This window comes from Lepidochelys kempii, chromosome 11 (genome assembly GCF_965140285.1).
Source record: "Lepidochelys kempii isolate rLepKem1 chromosome 11, rLepKem1.hap1, whole genome shotgun sequence".
Taxonomy (NCBI): Eukaryota; Metazoa; Chordata; order Testudines; family Cheloniidae; genus Lepidochelys; species Lepidochelys kempii.
Window position 1 is genome coordinate 39,177,074 of NC_136390.1, and position 18,682 is coordinate 39,195,755.

Sequence of the window (18,682 nt, forward strand, 5' to 3'; positions counted from 1 at the left end):
ATTCTACAATGACAGAGACACACAATAACAAAGGGAGAGAAATTACAAGGTATAAGCCAGGGGTGGGCAAACCTTTTAGCCCGAGGGCCACATCGGGGTTGCCAAACTGTGTGGAGGGCAGGGTAGGGAAGGCTGTGCCTCCCCAAACAGTCTGGCCCCCGCCCCCCTATCTGCCCCCTCCCACTTCCCGCCCCCTGACTGCCCCCCTCAGAAACCCCGACCCATCCAAACCCCCGCACTCCTTGTCCCCTGACCGCCCCCTCCCAGGATCCCCCCGCCACAACCTCCCCCCAGGACCTCACTCCATAGCCAACTCCCCCCGTCCCCTTACTGCCCCAACCTTTATCCACAGGCCTGTCCCCTGACAGGCTCCCTGGGACTTCCACGCTTATCCAATCCCCGCTGCTCCCTGCCCCCTTACCATGCCACTCAGAGTGGCAGGAGCTCGCAGCCGTGCAGCCAGGCTGGAGCCAGCCACGCTGCCCAGAATGCTGGCGGCGTGGCTGTGGGGGGGGAGGGACAGCAGGGGAGGGGCCAGGGGATATCCTCCCCAGCCAGGAGCTCAAGAGCTGGACAGGACAGTCCTGCGGGCCAGATATGGCCCGTGGGCCATAGTTTGCCCACCTCTGGTTTAAGCAAAGGAGAAAACATATGGTTTTAGGAGAGATTTGGGAAAAAATGTAAAGATACAGGGAGGATGTTCCATACCTCAATGAATAATTTAATTTTATAAGATGTTAAATATACCATGTGTATTAAAAATACTATACAAAGTAGTTCAACATTTCCCTTTTTCTAGTTTTTTTAAACACAAAAACATTGTCCTGTTGTATCATCTTGTCTATAGATAAGTACATGTTTGACTCAAGCAACAAGTCTCATAATTTTCTGAGGAATAAGTGGCTGAGAGGAACTGGGCCATACACTAGCATATTCTGAAAAATTGATGCTCAAACAGTATATACAAATATAATTTGTGCAGTATTGAAATATTGTGTATCTTGGTTTCATGATGATATTGGTTTTTGTCAGGTACTAAGGGAAGAGACCACGGCCAAAATGTGCAAATATAGATACCCAAAGTCAATTCTGATTTTTCAGAAGTGCTGAGCACACACAGCTCCCATTGAAGATAATTCGTATTGAAATAATAGGTATTACAGTTGCTCAGTATCTCTAAATTCAGTAGTCTAACTTTCGGAAGTCAAAGGCAGGTGCCTTACTTTTGACACAAAAGTTAGAAAACTTTGGTCCATGCTAATATATATTATAACTGTAGCCACATGGAAAAACAGATTTTGCTAAGGTGAAGACATTTCTGCAAATTGTTGTTCTTTTACGATCTTTGAAAGACTGAAACAAGCATTCTTGAAGTCATTGCAACTGATTTGTACAGGTCCATTCTCATAATGATTCAAGAGGGGATTTACACCAGCACTGACTCCCAGTAATAGTAATGAGTGACCTTTGTCAATCCATTGCTCATAAAGGAGATATGTTTGAAAAATGTTGTGTAACATAAATAATACTGCTTTGAAACTGTCAGTACCCTAAGACATAAGTTACCTGTATATTTTGATTCCCTATTGTCTATAATAGAGCTATTGTTTTCGTTCTGATTAGTGAAGCATTTAATTTTAGTCTCTCTTTTTTTTTTTTTTTTTAAACAGTTTAAAGCAGAGTGGAAAATTCCCCGGAAACCCCTGGCCTCCCTACAAGAAACGAACACCACTGCATCCAAGCTATAAAGGTCTCATGAAGCTTTTGCACTGTAAAACCTTGCACATTGTACTGTTCACACTTCTTTATAAGGTACAGTTGTAGTTCTGCATAATGAGAAAAAACTAGTTTTATTTTCTTATCTTAAAATAAGAGTGCTTAAAATTAAGTAGATTTCTTACACTTGATTTATAGTGTTCAGGTTCATATGTGTGTAAATATTGATACTTTTGTACTTTAGAGAAAAAAATCATTTGTTTTTGATTAATGAAGGATTGTTTATGAATTAAACTAAGGTTGAGTTGTAACATCAGAATACACCATTTTCTACTTTTAAAAATTTTCAGTTTCTGCTTTCTGTTTTTTTTTTTTAGTAGCTTCTGTTTTTAAATGAAGTGGAATATAAATGCATGAATTCAAAGATGTAAATTTTTTAAATTTTTTCAGTAATTTATTTTATGACCATGCTCATGTTCTATGATTTTTCTGTGTTTGTCACTGTCTGTTATATATTATGTATGTTCCTTAATAGTCAGGTGTCCTAATAGCACCACCTGTTGTTAAGGTTGCCTGACACATTAGTGTCCCATTAGTGTTTTCATTTGCTTATGGCTTTGCCTAACTTTTACCATTTAGGCTGAAATTTTACATGTCATGTGTGTCTCAGACTGAATTTATTTGGAAAATTTTCAGCTAAAACAGTTAAGACATTTCTAAGAATGAGGCTAGGGAAAAATACATTGTCATGCTCATGATTTTAAAAAATAAATAAATCTGTTCTAACACCCCCCATGCTTTTGAGCAGGAACTTGAAATTTAACAAGGAGGTGCCCTGTGTGTCAGGGATGTGCCTTTTGCCATCCCCATGAAAATACGTCCACATTTGGCCAAGTTATAAGCCTTTGAAAAATCACAGTTCACATCTGCTCAGTAGATACTTGGTAAATATTGGCAGCTAAAGTCTCTAAAGATTTAATTCACACTTGAGCATGATCTCTAGGGATGAGAAGGACTTGCCCTGCAATTGCAGTTGCAGGTCCAGGCACTGGAATGGAGAGCTTATATCTCCTGTATTCTCATTGCGTTTCCTTGCTGATATCCAGGCAGGGTAGAAGAGGAAGCTGCCTTATAGAAATGCAGAAGGGACAAGAACAGACCACGGTGATGGCGAGTAGTTTGGGACATAGAGCCTGTTGGGGTGGAAACTGGGACAGAAAATTGGTAGGAGCAGGAAAGGAAAACCGGGACTGCAAGCTGGGATGTGGGGGACTAGAATGACTGGTCAAAGTGACTGGGAGCTGGAGGAGGGAATGAGGGGCAGTGAGGGGGCAGGAGAGATGAAGATTGGATCAGGAGCCAGAGGAGGCTAGGAGTGAAAAAAAAGTGGGGTGGAGGTTAGGGTTGGGGAGCCAGAACTGAGGGAAAGCCAGGGAGCAGGGGGAGAACTGTGTAAAGAAACTGGGACAAGGAGCCAAGGAGTGCATGAGTGGGGAGGATGGAGATTGGATGAGGAGTCTAGGGAGGGAGACTGGGACTAATAGCCAGTGCAGATGTGTGGAGGGGAAGTAGTGAAGAGACAGATCAGATGAGGACCTGGGCAGAAGTCTAAAGATTGGGGACAAGGGGGAAAGTGGGAATGGCTGGGCAGGGAAAATGGGACTGAGGGGGGAACTGAAGCAGGATGATTGGGATGGGGAGAGAAGCGGGGCAGACTTGAATTGGCTGGGCCAGGAGCCTGGCACTGGGATAATAAGCTTGAAAAGTGAAGACTGGGACTGGGTAGGCAAGAATAATAGGACTGAGACAAAGATCAAGAGTTGGGGAAGACGGGTGGACAGGGACAGCTTGAAGGAGGGGATGAGACAGAAGGGTCAAGTTTGGGGAGGATGGGTAGAAGACTACACTCCTTTTAAGATCCTGTAATGGAACCCAAAATTCTTGAATCTCGGACTCTTCTCCTGTCAGCAGATATCTATGAAACCTATAGTCAAGTGTGTGTCTCCTCCTCCTCTGGTGCTGGTCTAAATGGAGGATGACAACTTACTACTGCTATCAGTTACTCCATTAGTTCAAGTAACAGAGGTCTGTGCAATGGATCTTAAAGTTCCAGCCCTGCTAATGAACCATCTCTTGTTTATGGCCTGATGCTTCAGATTGGAAACTTTTGGACAACACAGCTATCCACACCTGTTTTTCCTTTATGATCTTTTAAAATAATGTTAAGGCTAGTTTCATAGTCCTCTATTTCAGTAGATTTGAACACTTTGAATGCTTGTGCTGTTCAGAGGCTCTGCACTGTCTTTAAGGAATGCATCACCCCAAACTTCTTTGCTCTCATCTCTTGGGGTATGTGGGTTCCCTGTCTTGTCTCACTGGGAAGCTCTCAAGAATCTAAAAGGAAATACTCAGTGTACTTTCCTAATCAGAATATACAAATTTGCTTCTGCTAGGAATATAGGAACTAAGCTGTGATTATTTTTAAGGATTGACTTAAGGGGTCTCTACATGAGTTTTTCTGTACATTTGTGAGTTCTTTTGATTTAAGACAGCATTTGTCATTTTGACCGTTTTTGAGATCACAAAAAGTCAAGTATACACATGACTGTTTTGGGAAATATTGCATAATTTGCCTTTTGTTTCTGAGTGGCGTAATAGCTCATGATTTTGTTTCAGTCTTCATGCTAATGCTATCTTGAATGCAGTTCTCTCAAGACCCATTCACAGTGAGGTTAAGCTGAGTTTGCTGAATAAATTTAAAACTGTGCAAACATCATTAGGTAGCTAGACCAGACTAGGTGCAAAACAGCGTTTGTTATAAAAATTTTTAAAATGGCATTCTGGCAGAGCTCAGGGATATAAATGTTTGTAAAATAAGCTGGCCCATTCACAACTAAACTGTATTTAAAACTTGTTTTAAACTTTATTGCAACAAAATCAGTTTGAGCTCAGTATAGACAGGCTTCTAGTTTACTTTCTCCTCCACTTTTTCTCATAAATTGAGCATTCTCACAACTGTTCTTCCCTTTGAATGAAAACATTCGCGGGAGGGGAGGTCTTTCTGGATTTCCTCTTCCGAACTCCATTGGCTGTGACTCTAATAATTCTCCCTCTTCAGGAGAAATGGTGGGGTTTTTTAAGAACTCTTTTTTTCCCTGAATTGATAAGGGTGAAATCTTAAGCTATCTCTTTAATGTATGTATTTATTTTGAGAAGCTTTGTTTGGCTGCTTTTTTATGTATCTTTCTGAAGTCTTTTGAATATGCTCCTCATCAGAGAAGAGTGAAGTGGGCTGGTGCTCTCCTTGGACCTTCTGGAAATTGCATTAGTCTCTATGCTCTTAGAAAGAGTGTCAGCTGGATTTAGTAATCCTGCTTATTTTCTTAGGGTCATAAATAGCTACTTCAAAACTGATCACAGTGAGCAAGAAGGATATAAATTGGAGCTCTCATTTACAGTCCTGGTAGAAAAAGAGAATATTCCTGATGGTCTGGATTCCTCTGATAAGGTTATGAAACATGGACAAGGATCTTAGCAGCAGAGTGTGATGACCAATGTTTATCTGCGAAGAGGATGAGAAGCTGTTTGCTGGAAGCTAAAAGTAATGCTTGAGCAGACTTACCATTTTTCCAGGCTTACGTGACATTTTGATTTAAAATATAGGACAATTTTATTTGGTCATAATCCTAGTGTACACATAATGTATGCCTGGAAAGAAAGGGTGAGGAATAGGGAACTATGTTTGTCTTTTCCATTTAAACTATATATTCACCTGAACATAATTAAGAAAGAGGTCATCACCTCTTGCTGAACAACTGTACATAAAGTGCATTTGCTGAAGTTCTTCATATTTCTCTGATAACTATGCCAGTTGGTGCATTCCAGAGACAGACTTGCTCTTCAGTAGTCTCATTCTCTCACCACTCTTCACCACCAACTCAATTTGAATGCTTGTGTACTTTAGCAGAGGTTTTTAAGTAAGAGACCAAAATCAACACACATGTGGGAGCTGATCTGGAAAACAAGTCTGTGTTTCAAAAAATGAGCTCAGGTTGGTCTTGATACTTATCTAGATCCTTATAATGGTGTCCATCACTGAAACATCTGAGTACCTCTGTGAGATAACCAAGATCATAATAGGCTAGTGGCCTAATTTTCCTCCATACTTCACCCGAGGCAGTTGAGCTCTTTTTGTTTGTTTGTTTGCATTTATTTATTTTTTCCCCTCATTCTATTTCCTACCTCATCTCCCCCCTTTTTCTCTTTGCTATGTTTAGCTGGAACTGTGGGAAAGTGAAGTCAAAGAAATGAGCTTTTCACTTCAATTTGAAGACAGTGAAATTTGTGGTCATTCATATCTCCTTAGGTAATGAGTTCTGAGGAATTGGTCCTGTTGCCAAGAAAGCCCTGCCTTCGGCTCTCGTGAGCTTCATCTTTGAGTTTGACATCTTTGTTGTTCCTGGTTAATATAACTGTCAAGGGAGGCCTCTTCAAAGAGGGAAGCACTTTCTGAGGTATCTTGTGCTAATTCCAGGGGGGGCCTCGAAAGGTAACCCAGAGATCTTGCCCTTCAGCCCCGTTTCTGTGAGGAGCCAGTATAATGAGTGAAGTACCAGTTAATGTTTTTGGTGGAGGAAGCTTTATTTTAATATTGGACTGCTTATGCCGAGGCAGAGTGAATTTTAATAGTCTCAGCCTGGAGCTCACAAAGCCTTGGATCACTTTGTCTGACAATGTGGCTCAGTCTTCTGGCTAGTGGAAGATGGAAGAAAAGTAATTTTTGATGCTGTTACTCTGTGTGTTCAGCTACAATGGGAAATCCAGACGGACCCTTCTGCTGCAGACTGCTTGTAGGAGGTAGTGATGTGTAGGTAAAGGAGCCAGTCTGTTGTGTGACCAGTTGTGTCTTGTGTGGAAATAACTTGTACAAGACCCATCGTTTACAGTGGGTAGGAGGTTTTGCGCAATAGTATCAAAATGTTATCTGTACGGATGTTGAAGCATTCAAGAAAAATGAGGTACAATAGCAGACTCCTTGTCGTGTCATTTCAGCATTTCCAGCAGTGCTTCTGAGAAGCCTTTTCTGTCTGTAGTTGAGTAGAGTTTTTAGGATTGTCTGTTGATTTGAAGATGAGGTGGATAGTCTTGTTTTTCTAGCGGAGCCTTTTCTGCACATGAGGACTGGCTGGGAGTAGAATCTCTGCTCTGCCCTCATTTTATGCATTTGAAGGGTATAGTGAATGAGTAATAGGGAGGGACAACATGAGCCAGTATTGGGCTTGTAATGTCATGCTAACCATGTCTTAAAAAGAAACCTAGATGGGGTTCTCATCCTCTAAGGTTCTGGTAGATCAAGGGTCAACAAGCCAATAGTCAAACTCTCAGCACTGTGAGTACATGATCTCAATTAACAACTACATGAGTTGTTCTCATCTCATTGCTATAAGCTGAGCATGCTTGAGTGACAAAGGCATCTGGTGGGTTGTTTGTTTTGTTTTGTTTTTTGTATAACCTTACATTTCTCATGTTTTGCTTTTTCTTATTAGCACTGGGAGTTTGGATGGATGCATGGTAGTAGGCAGAAAATGCATTTTAATGGGAGCAGAATAACTGCCTGTCTGTAGTACTTTATTTGTACTAAGCTGTGGGAAAGGCTTCTGCTGGTAGAGTTCTGTCTCTGAGTACTGAACAGTAGGGTAGGAGCCACGTGCTATGCCTTTCTTAGTTTGTTTTCATGTTCACTCTTTTTTTTTCTCTTCGCCCTCTTTTCTGTGTAAACTTGAAGAGTTTTAATCTTCATAGGCTTCTGCTGGAAGGAGTTTCTGGGCTGTAGGTGGGGAAAAAGAAAAACAGTCATTCTCTATTTACATTTGAATGTCCTTCCAGCATACTCCTTCAGGGAAGTTAGGAGGACTTGAGATACCTACTTGGAGACCCCAAATCTTTTGTTTTTATAGCCTCTCAGGTGCCAGGCAAACTGGGAGATGGATAGTGGGTTGGAGTCTAGAAACCATGTAGAGTTTTCTCTTGAGGTAAAGAATGGCGTTTAAGTTGTTCGGGTGCTTCACAGTAAACATCCCAGTAAGATGAACAGGGCAGTTGACCTATGTGAGGACTATTGTTTCAGACTGTCATTCCTTGTAGATGAAGTAGGATAGCACTAAATCAGTTCACATTGGCAGTCTTCCTTCATGATTCTAAGAGCAAGAAACTTGTATTTAAAATCAGAGCTTAAATTCTGAATGAAAGAATTGGGCAACAGAAGTGTTGATGTAGCATACTGTCTCTGTCCATCTGCTCTTTTTTCTACATTTCCACTCAGGATTCCTCTCTTAATAGGTATGGCTCCTGAGAGTATGTAAAAAAAAAAAAAAGGTTTGGTATTTTCAAGCAAGTGTCTCAAATCCATCTACCTTCTCTGAAGGAGCTTACTTGGAAGGGCATTTAGTTGTAAGTGGAAAAGCCTTATGTTCTGGGGCAGCAAATCTTATGTGAACCCCTTATCTTCCCCCATCAAAAGAAAATCTTGGTTATCTTCTTTATCTTTCAGTTTAGGTTACAGACCTCTTCCATCAGTTTCTTTGGCAGCAATAATTTGCACTTTGCACTTTTCATATGAGGGTCTCAAAATGCCGTCATCTGAGTTACAAATGTAAATTTTTTTTTTCCTAGATATTGATGGATCATCAAAATTTGTCAGAACATGTCCTTTGCATGGTTTTGTATTTGATTGAATTGGGACTCGAAGATTCACCAGAGCAGGAGTCCGATGAAGAGGTAAGTGTTAAATGTCATTAGTTTTTTCCTTTTTAATAAGGAAAGTATTATTTGTATATGATCTTTAAACAATAACATTAAGAAGCTATAGGCATGATTTAAAATCAAATTTAATAACGAGAATTTTAAAATTTGATTAGGGATACAAGATTGTCATTTTATCGTATAACCAGGGATCAGTTTGAGGCTAAATAATCTTTCTGTCTCAGGTTACAGCAAGGCAGGCAGTTAAGTGGCTTTATTATTTGTTGATGTGACTACGATTGAACATTGCCAAATTGCTGAAATTAGCTGGTGTTGGAATTTTTTCTCTCTTGCTTCCTCCTATTTTAAACAGGTCTTTGAAAAACAATATCATTTTAGTAGTCTAACCTAAAGACTTGGCACCTAATCATGCAGTCCCTCTTGTATGCAATTTCAATGGTATTTACGTGTGTAAGCTAGGTTTACAAGATGGGGCTCTTGGCCCAATGTTTTTTGGATTTCAGGACTCTTCCTTAAGATTTGGGATATTTGCTGGGAAAATTTTCTTGAGAAAATAAATAATAGCCAATTAATAGTTACTTCAGGAGTGTTTTGCTTAACTTTTGTTTTAAATTAATGTGTGTGTTTTTGAATATCATAAAGTAGCATACAGTTGTGAAAATTTAAATTAAAATCTTGTAGTACATATGCTGGAATGGTCAGTGTAATGCTAATGGACTTATATTTAGTAAATTATTGCTTGAAGATGGTTATTGAAAATGAACTGACTATAAAGCTTACTTAAAGAATAGCTTTCAAGTATCTCTTAACCAATATATCCAGTTGAGAACAGGCAAGCATATTGGTCTTCTCACTTTCAGTATTCTTCTACATTACAAAATTTTTTAAAAAGTATAAAAAATGCAAAAATTATCAAATGAATTCACAACAACAGGTCTGCAAAGGTTTGTCACAACCACAAGGTCAAACTCTTATTAAGGTTTGGCTTTTTAATGATGAATAGAGGTTTTTAAAGCCTATCTGTATGCACCAAAAAAAACCTTAAACGATGAGATGTTCAGAGAATTCTTGGCAATCAGTAATATTCTGCTAGCTAAAAACAAACAAAAATTCTTACATGTTCTATGAAGCTAGAGTAGGTCTGTCTAATTGGATAATATTAATCTTCACACCAACGCATAGTCACCAGCTGAAGGCTACACAAATGAAACATGTTGTAAAGATACCCTTTTTTTTAGTAGCTTTAAAATTGAGTATCCCACGTCTGGGAGGATTCTTTACGGGGAGGATATCGTAATGGTAGGCTGAGGGCTATTCGGGGCCACTATTCACCAAGACCCCAATCTTGTTTTTCCACATGGTCAGGTCTCTGTACCTGCACAGAATCCATTGACTTCAGTGAGACTCCATGTGGTTGGAACAAATAACATGCAGGATCAGGGACCAAAGTAAAATCTCCATTTTCCATGGACTTTTGAAAAAGTTAGAATCAAATTATTCCCTTTAAAAATGTTTCTATAACTCCCAATGGCTGGAAGTTGAAGCTTGACAAGTTCAGACTGGAAGTGAAGTGCTTTTTTTTACCATTAAGGGTCATTTATCGTTGATACTACTTGCCACGGGATATGGTGGATTCTCCATCACCTGAAATCTTTAAATCAAGATTGGTTGTCTGTCTTAAAGACAGCCTGTAGTTCAACCACAAGTTATTGGGCTTGATGCAGCAGTTTCCTAGGTGTCATTCTATGGCTTATTTTGTGCAGGTAGTCAGACTAGATAACCACAATGATCTTTCTTCTGTTAAAATCTCTGAATATCTGAGAGCAGAATTTGGCCCCAGACATTACATAAAGGAAGCAAAATCTTAAGTGTTTTTATTAATGAATTTAACAAACACATTTTATTCCCAGAACAATACTGTTCCATTATTTAATGTAATGTGCAAACAAGGAAATAAATGAATTGTAGCTATATTTTGGATAGCTTAATAAGAAACATCATATGAAAAAAGGAGAAAGCACTTAGGACAGAAACTGTACTCTTAAAAACTATTTTTAAAATGGAGATAAAGTGGCGGTGGATGAGAGGAAGTTACCATTCCTCAAATTTATTTGACAGCATTACAGTTCCAGAACAACAGTTATCTTAAACCATCTTGCAGTTTTTGTAAAGTTGAACAACCCGTTTAATACAATATTGAAAACAGCATCCAGTTTAGTGTGTTTAAGTGAGAAATTTTCATAGAGGAATCCTAGTAGCCATTGGAGAAATCATTGTCCCTTACCCAGGTAACTATCAGCACTGAAGATACTGAGGTCATTAAACATTAGTACTGTAGATGACAATGTCCATAATACCAGTGAAAGAGACAATATTTGATAAAAATATATAATGGCAGCATAACGAAAGACTATTTGACCTATGCAGGGGTTCTCAAACTTCATTGCACCGTGACTCCCTTCGGAAAATAAAATTACTACATGATCCCAGAACGGGATATCAAAGCCTGAGCCCCCGTGTGGGGGCCAAAGCTGAAGCCCAAGGACTTCAGCTCCAGTCAGGGAGCCTGTAACCTGAGTCCTGATGCCCAGGGCTGAAGCCCTCAGGCTTTGGTCCCGGACCCCAGAAAGTCTAAGACAGCCCTGACAACCCCATTAAAATGGAGTCGAGACCCACTTTGGGGTCCCGACCCACAGTTTGAGAACCGCTGACCTAGAATATTAATTTTTTTTTGTCAAAACGAAAAGCATTAGAAGGCAGTGATATACCATTATTTTGAAGAAAGCTATTGAATTTCACATTACCTTTCCAACCAGTGTGAGAACCTAGATAGATAGGTCTTGAATATCTGTGGTTCTGTGTAGGTCAGCTAGTCCGTGCCCCCTAACTAGTGCAGGATTTTTCCTTACAATATATATATTTTTTTCATTGCTTTATCCAGTTCTGTTTTATATGACTCAGGAAACTGGACTTCTGCTATTCTCCTTAGAAGATTAGTTTACCCTATGCTAGAGCTCACAGTTAGAAATTTTATCCCATTACTCTCAGTTCATACCACTTTGTACTACCCTGAAGAATTCCTTTCCTCCTCATGCATGCTCTCTTCATATACTTATAGATGCTTATATTTGAACAAAATATAATTTTTCTACATTTTTTTGAGGTTTTCAGTCCAGCAGTCTGTCACTAGCATTTTTGAAGATCTGTATCATTTTACCAAGGTACATACCTTGGTGGGATCTGGGTTACTACAGAAAATTCTTTCCTGGTTATCTGGCTGGTGAATCTTGCCCATATGCTCAGGGTTTAGCTGATCGCCATATTTGGGGTCGGGAAGGAATTTTCCTCCAGGGCAGATTGAAAGAGGCCCTGGAGGTTTTTCGCCTTCCTCTGTAGCATGGGGCACGGGTCACTTGCTGGAGGATTCTCTGCTCCTTGAAGTCTTTAAACTACGATTTGAGGACTTCAGTAGCTCAGACATAGGTGAAAGGTTTTTTGCAGGAGTGGGTGGGTGAGATTCTCTGGCCTGCATTGTGCAGGAGGTCGGACTAGATGATCATAATGGTCCCTTCTGACCTTAGTATCTATGAATCTATACTCCAGTGTACGGTTCCCTTTTACTACAGAGATAATAATCAGCTTTGGTACAGTTCTAAAAGCAACATTATTTATCATAGTCTATAAAAGAAATATCTATCTAGCTAACATATATATAAAATGTACTCAAAGTTTTTTCCATTGATTTGTTTTTCATGGCTATTACTCTAGGATTCTGTTGGTGAACATGAACGTTGCCATGACAGCTGGTTTCCAGGTAGTAACTTGGTGTCTAACATGCGTCACTTTATTAACTATGTTCGAGTGAGAGTACCAGAGACTGCTCCAGAAGTGAAGAGAGAACCACCTGCAAGTACCAGCTCTGATGGCTTAGCTTTTTCCCAGGTAAGTGTAAAGAAATCCTAAGTTTTTTGTCTTCTGCAATAAGAGTGCCAGAAAGATGTAACTAATGTATTGATTGTTTTGAACACCAGTTAACTTACCTTAATACTGATTAGTTTTATAAGTTTCTCAGGAGTATTTTTCCTCATCAATACCACTACATTATTTCTGTGGCAGGATTATTCCTGAAGTGTGGAAGTTATTTCAAAACATGCCTTTTTCCAAATGACCGTTTTTAATTCCACCCTCTTCTCCCTCCCTGCCCAACCTACCAGAGTCCAAGGCGGTCTAAGAGCCTTCAAAGAGAGGTAGATTTGTGTGCAGTTTGTATTCTAATGCCCTTAACTGGCAACATGGCTTTAACTATGCTTACCATTAACTTCCATTACCATAACAATCCATTAATTTCTGAGACTTTTTTTATTTTGCAAGTACCTATGCATTTTGTCAGCCCCTCATTCTTAAATAATAGACTGATAGATTTGAATGACTTAGAATTTGACATAATTTGGTTTTTAAAATAATTCCCATTTATTAAAGGTATTAAATGTTTTTTTTTCCTGGCCTACTACTGGAGCAAATATGGGCTCACTATGTATGTGCCTTTTGTTGTTTGTTTTGTTTTTGCCACTGCAGATGGCAAACTAATGTTACTAACATATTATAATGTTATGTTGTCTAGTGTCTCATATCTGAATAATCTTGACCTATTAATGTTATGTAGAAAGTGTGTTCGAAATGATTAATGGCAAATTGGTTTGTTTTTGTGGAAGCAAAATTAATTTTTATAAACTGGAATCATAAGATTTATAACTGGTAGATAATCCAGTCTCTATTGTCATTGTTGTTTTTATGTAAGAACACCAGATTTAAAGAGAGCTACAGCAGTGACGTGTAGTTTATATAGCAGGTATTTTTGTGTGTTAGCACAACATTTTTTCCCAATAAAAACTGGCCATCATTTAAAAGAAACAAAAGAAAAAACGGGAGTGCCTGAAGTCAGACTCCCCACTCCAAATTTAGTCACCTAAATAATTGGAAGCTGTTGAGTGCTCACCTTTTCTGGAAAATGAGGACTAAGTTTTAAAAAAAATAGGATCCATAAGTTAAGCTCCTAATGCCATATTTAGGCACTTAAAAAGTAACTTGATTCTTTGTAGTTTTGACCACTCAACAGCTTACACTGAGATCAGTATCTTAACGTTAAATATGAAATTGATTATTTGCTGTTCAACTAAAAACATAAATATTAATATGGATACTTTAAATTTTCATACCTGGCTTTTTATATTTATGAGTATAACTAATATGTATAAAGTCATGTTGGACATGCAGGATATTTTGAATATAGAAATATTTTTAAATTGTGGCAAAATAACTAATAATTGCTTGGGAAGAGGAAATTAAAGGCATAGGAATGCCTTTATTGTTTTTTCATTAGCTAGCTGTTGGAAGCTGAAAAGATGTTGCCTATAGTTTTGCAAAATGATTATTGTTGATTCTTGTACTCCCTTTTATTAATCCACTACAGATAGCTCTTTCTTTTTTTAAGAACTCAGGGACAGCTCAAGTGTTCAGCTTGGTTGCAGAACGTAGAAAGAAATTTCAGGAAATTATCAATCGCAATAGTAGTGAAGCAAGTCAGGTAGTTCGTCCCAAGACATCAATGAAATGGTCAGCACCTGGTGCAACACCACAGTTAACCACAGCCATTCTGGAAATCAAAGAAAGCATATTGTCCCTGCTTATCAAACTTCATCACAAACTCTCAGGAAAACAAAACTCTTACTATCCTCCATGGTTTGATGATATGGAGGTTTTAATCCAACCAGAAATTCCTAAATATTCTCATGGTGATGGGATGACAGCAGTAGAAAGAATTTTATTGAAAGCTGCAGTACAAAGCAGATTGAATAAACGTATCATTGAAGAGATATGCAGAAAAGTGACTCCTCCTGTACCACCAAAAAAGATTAGTCCTGCAGAGAAGAAAACTTTGGACAAAGAGGAAAGGTAATGTATTAAAAATAATATGGGGCACAATGGAGCGGGTGGTGGTATGTACCCCTGTCTGTCTGATAAATTGATCTATTTGTTTGGCAGTAATCTCTAAACCAACAAATAATTTACCAAAAAATTTAAAATCTTAAATTATAACTCTAGTCTTCAACAGCCAGTCCTGCAAGCTGCCTGATTTAAATGTCTGTTGAGTGTCATCAGCACCTTGCAGGATTGGGCCTTTACATAAAGAAATTCTTAGGGAAAGTTTCCTGCTGTGTGTATAACTAATGATAGTTAGCATATGTTTTTGTTTTTGTAATGCTTGTCTTCCCTTTCCTTAATCCTTCCCATTGTTCCTGGTTATCTTGTGTCATGTTATATGTGAGGTCTTTTGATTGGCGATCATGACTTCTTTGTTTGCATCAGTGGTTCTCAATCATTTTTGGTCCATGGTCAAAAATGTAGATTCTAGACATTCAGGGCTACAAAATAAAGAACTTTAAAGCAGACACCTTTTAATGTCTAGAACAGTTGTTACTATCTGAGGACTTTCTCTCCTTTCCTAGGCTTTGAGTGAGCTATACTTTTGGGAGGATGGAAGGGGTGATAGTCTACATTAGCAAAGACAAGAAAGAAACAGTTTCCAAGGAAGATAATTTTTTTTTAAATAAGGCAGTTTGAAGCTGACCATGGGCTTGCGAGGTTGAAATAAGATCAGGGGAGATGAATTAGTGGGCACATAATGACATTATATGTCTGTGATAAAGTGCACAATCACATGTATATTGTCTCTGTGTATACCTATGTATATATTGTAGCAGAAGAGACGTGACTTCTATATAAAGGTTGTCTGATGCTTTTTTCCTACTTTTTTTTGTTTTTTTGGGGAACACTAATGTCCCATTGTTTTCGGTATGATTTTGAAAGTTGGCAAGAGGATAGTACTGGGGTCAGGGAAGTGCCTACTGATGATCCCATCAAAATCTGTTCAAATTTGGCAGAGAGAAGCTTTCAAAAATCTCTGTATGCAGTTTGTGTTATGCCCAGACAAGCATGCTAGTGGCTTGCTACTAAAATTGCTCAACGTTCAGTGCTTTCCAGCATGTCACTCGTTTTGCCACACAGAATTGAGCTTCTGGATGGGGCACCATCACACATAACATGTTTTTCCTTCTCTCTCTCTCTCTCTCTCTTTTTTTTTTTTTTAAGTACTTGGATAGAACATGCAAAAAGTTATGTTAAAAGACTATTAAGTGGCAAAAAATAGTATGTGATCATGTAATTGAAGAGTATGTTAGTACATATGCAGACAGGGCAGAATTAAGGTTGTATGAGGAACTTTTAATGAGCTACTATGCAATCTTAATAACATTAAGTAAATAGGGGATATTTTTGTGTGTGGTTGTATACACACCTACACACAGAATGTCACATCTAAATTTATTTTTGGTTTATTTTATTTGAAGAAAAATGCATTTCCAGTAGCTTTCATATAGTTACATTTCTAGTAACTTTTGGAGAACCAGAGAGACTTCAATGAAAGATTGGATCACCTAGCAGGTCAGTTTGCCCTTCGTTACTCAAGGAACACTTTTCTTTTTTGAAAAGATGAGCTTTCTTCTGAGCTGTTCCATCTTCAAGTGGTTTACTTGGCAAGATAATATTGGTATGAACATAGCTGCAAGAAATCCAGGAATAGAAAGATTTCAGTCTTTTATAAAAGCTATAGGTTCCCAAGAACATCAAGTGTGTGTGCGTGTATGTATGTATAGTGTACTTGTAATTTCAGTTTGTTTTAAAATGGTTTGGGAAAGTTTTAAAAAAATGAACAACAAAATTCATTCTATTCTAGTTGGCTAGAAATACAGTATAGACCTTAAGAACTGTAGGATTCTAAGACGTTCAGCTTTTAGGCACTTCAAGAAAAGCTATACTGGCTGGAGTGGCAAAGAAGAAAGTTGGTCTTTTCAGAAAAGACCAGTGCGACCTTGAGCAGTTAAGGGTAAATGACCTGCTGTATGATCAGTACTCTCACTGAAGTCTCTATGGCTACTTAAAATTACTGAAGGCTTTAGACTCATGCAAAACCCTAATACTAGAAGTGTATTTTTCTTTAAATAAAATAAACCCAAAATAAATTCATATGTTTTTATGAACCATATTATCTAAAAACCTTGACTAAATATAAAACCAAAACTCAATATAAACTAAATGCTACAAAATAAAAATTAAAACTTTTTTCAATCATTCAGTGAACTAAAGAAGAAACTTTAGAAGGTGAAACTTGCTTTTTTTTAAATGTGCTGATTGTCTCTTTAAAAATACAGTGCTACACTTTGAAATACTTATGCCTCAGTTGTGCAACTGAGGGTTCTTCAGTTTAAACAGAGGGGAAGAGAGAATAAGTGAAACAGAACTGTATTTTTCATGTAATAAAGGGTAATTCCATGCATTTTCTCTGTAAAGGATGTGACATTTGAGCAGACGTTCTGAATACTTTTATGTTGAATAAAGCTCAAAGGATCACTTGATTATGATAAATGATAATTTCCAGTTATTTGTCATCCAAATGACTATTTTTCTACCTCCTTGAATCAGCGATGTTGTTTGCAAAGACTTGAAACAAATATTCTAACAGGCAGTACCTTGTGACCGTTTAGAATTCAAATGGATCTAATCTGATGACTATGTGAGCAGCATGAATCTAAGCTTCAATTTACATTTGTATTTCAAGTCTAGTTTTGTAATAATGAAGATTGAGCAGGCAGTGTTTGAGCACTCAGTGATGACCCATTTCTAGTTACCTCAACCTACAAAGACAAAGTTGGCATCTCTCACATGATCGATTGTCACCATAGAAACCAAGACAGAGCTAGAGGAGAGACTGAGCTGCTTACAATATTTTTCAGCCTCAGTATCTTAGGCCCTTGGGCTATCATGGAAAATTACTGAGCTGTACTGAATCTGTCAGAGTTTGTTTATGTCTCCTTATTAAGGTTCTCTATTTACAGTCAGACTCTTTTAGTAAAAACGAAGCATAGGTTGAGGAAAAAATTCTGGGGAAAAATTACCACAATAATTCCAATAGGAGGTTGTCTCACATTACGGATGCATCCTCTAAAATAATCAATCTTAAAATTGTTGTAAGAAAAAAAAAATTTAAAAAGTGGTGACTTTTCAATGTGACAAATAAATATGTGCGCATGTGGGGATACTTGAATTCTAAAAATGCCTAAGAAAATTGACTAAGTTAAATAATACTTGCTCAAGAAAAACAGTATCTAATTACTCTTGCCCTTTCTTAAAACTATATTTTACTTAATCAGTGTAAATAATTTCATTACCAGGGTCCTATTGAGTCACTGTACAATTTACTGTGGATTTAATTTTAAGGGTGACTTTTTGTTTCCTTTAAAACATAAAATTTTATCTTTCCATATAATGCGTGTGTGTGTCATTTTTCTCAGTAAATGGGAAGGGGAGGAGAGGGATGGGACAGCCTACAGAGAGCCTAGTGACTGACTCCTCCAAATTCTCAAACAATTAATAGGTACCATTATACTTATTGTGATATTTCAAAATGTATCTTAAAATAAATAAAATAAATTAGTGAGTTTTCTTTGTTAATAGGAACATAAACTGTGTAAAGTGCATTTCCAAAACATTTCCAAAGCAAACTTAATTTTAAAAAATAAACTGGAGTGACAAAACAGTGAATATCACAGCGCTAGAAGCTCATTTCAGGGATATTTATTTATTGGCTCTTTATTGGCTCTAATTTAATTTGTTTGTGTTTTTGGGTGGGAGGCGTGTGATGAGGAGAAACCAGACCTGTGAAAGATAATGAGCGGGCAGCACTGGCATTTAAAGGCCACTTTTTTCCCACCAGTGTAAGCAACTGCTGATGAGGTTTTTCAAAACCTTAGCAAGGATTAAAATCATTGATATCATCTTTGGTTGAAAAAAGTAATTCAGTCTTGATTCTAGTGTTGTCCTGAGGCTCTTTATGAGCAGAGTTTGGATATTTTCCCAGGCTGTTTTATGCTAAATAACGTATGCTAATTTTGTGATGATGATCTAGTCACATGAAAGTGAATATATGGAGTTACCATATTTCTTTCATTTAATTTGAACTTGGAACCACTTAGTAGGCAGCAACTTAAGAAGAGCATTGATGATCTTGTGGTTAAAGCAGTTGAATAATACCCAGGACAATTTGGTTTTACCTCTGGCTCTTCTATGGACTTCCTTTGTGATCCTGGGC

At 38.0% G+C, this 18,682-nt stretch overlaps 1 protein-coding gene across 6 annotated transcripts in view; it reads left to right on the forward strand.

The window, feature by feature from the left end:
• UBR3 (ubiquitin protein ligase E3 component n-recognin 3) overlaps positions 1-18,682 on the forward strand; it is a 207,312-nt gene that overhangs the window by 89,006 nt on the left and 99,624 nt on the right. For 4 of the 6 annotated variants that reach the window (XM_073305786.2, XM_073305785.2, XM_073305780.2 and 1 more), the window contains 5 exons: positions 1,671-1,812; positions 8,389-8,493; positions 12,247-12,420; positions 12,693-12,725; positions 13,970-14,430. In XM_073305786.2, coding sequence (XP_073161887.1) covers positions 1,671-1,812; positions 8,389-8,493; positions 12,247-12,420; positions 12,693-12,725; positions 13,970-14,430 — 915 coding nt within the window. The remainder of the gene's footprint in view (positions 1-1,670; positions 1,813-8,388; positions 8,494-12,246; positions 12,421-12,692; positions 12,726-13,969; positions 14,431-18,682) is intronic. The other 2 variants (XM_073305784.2, XM_073305782.2) reach the window with 1 other exon arrangement.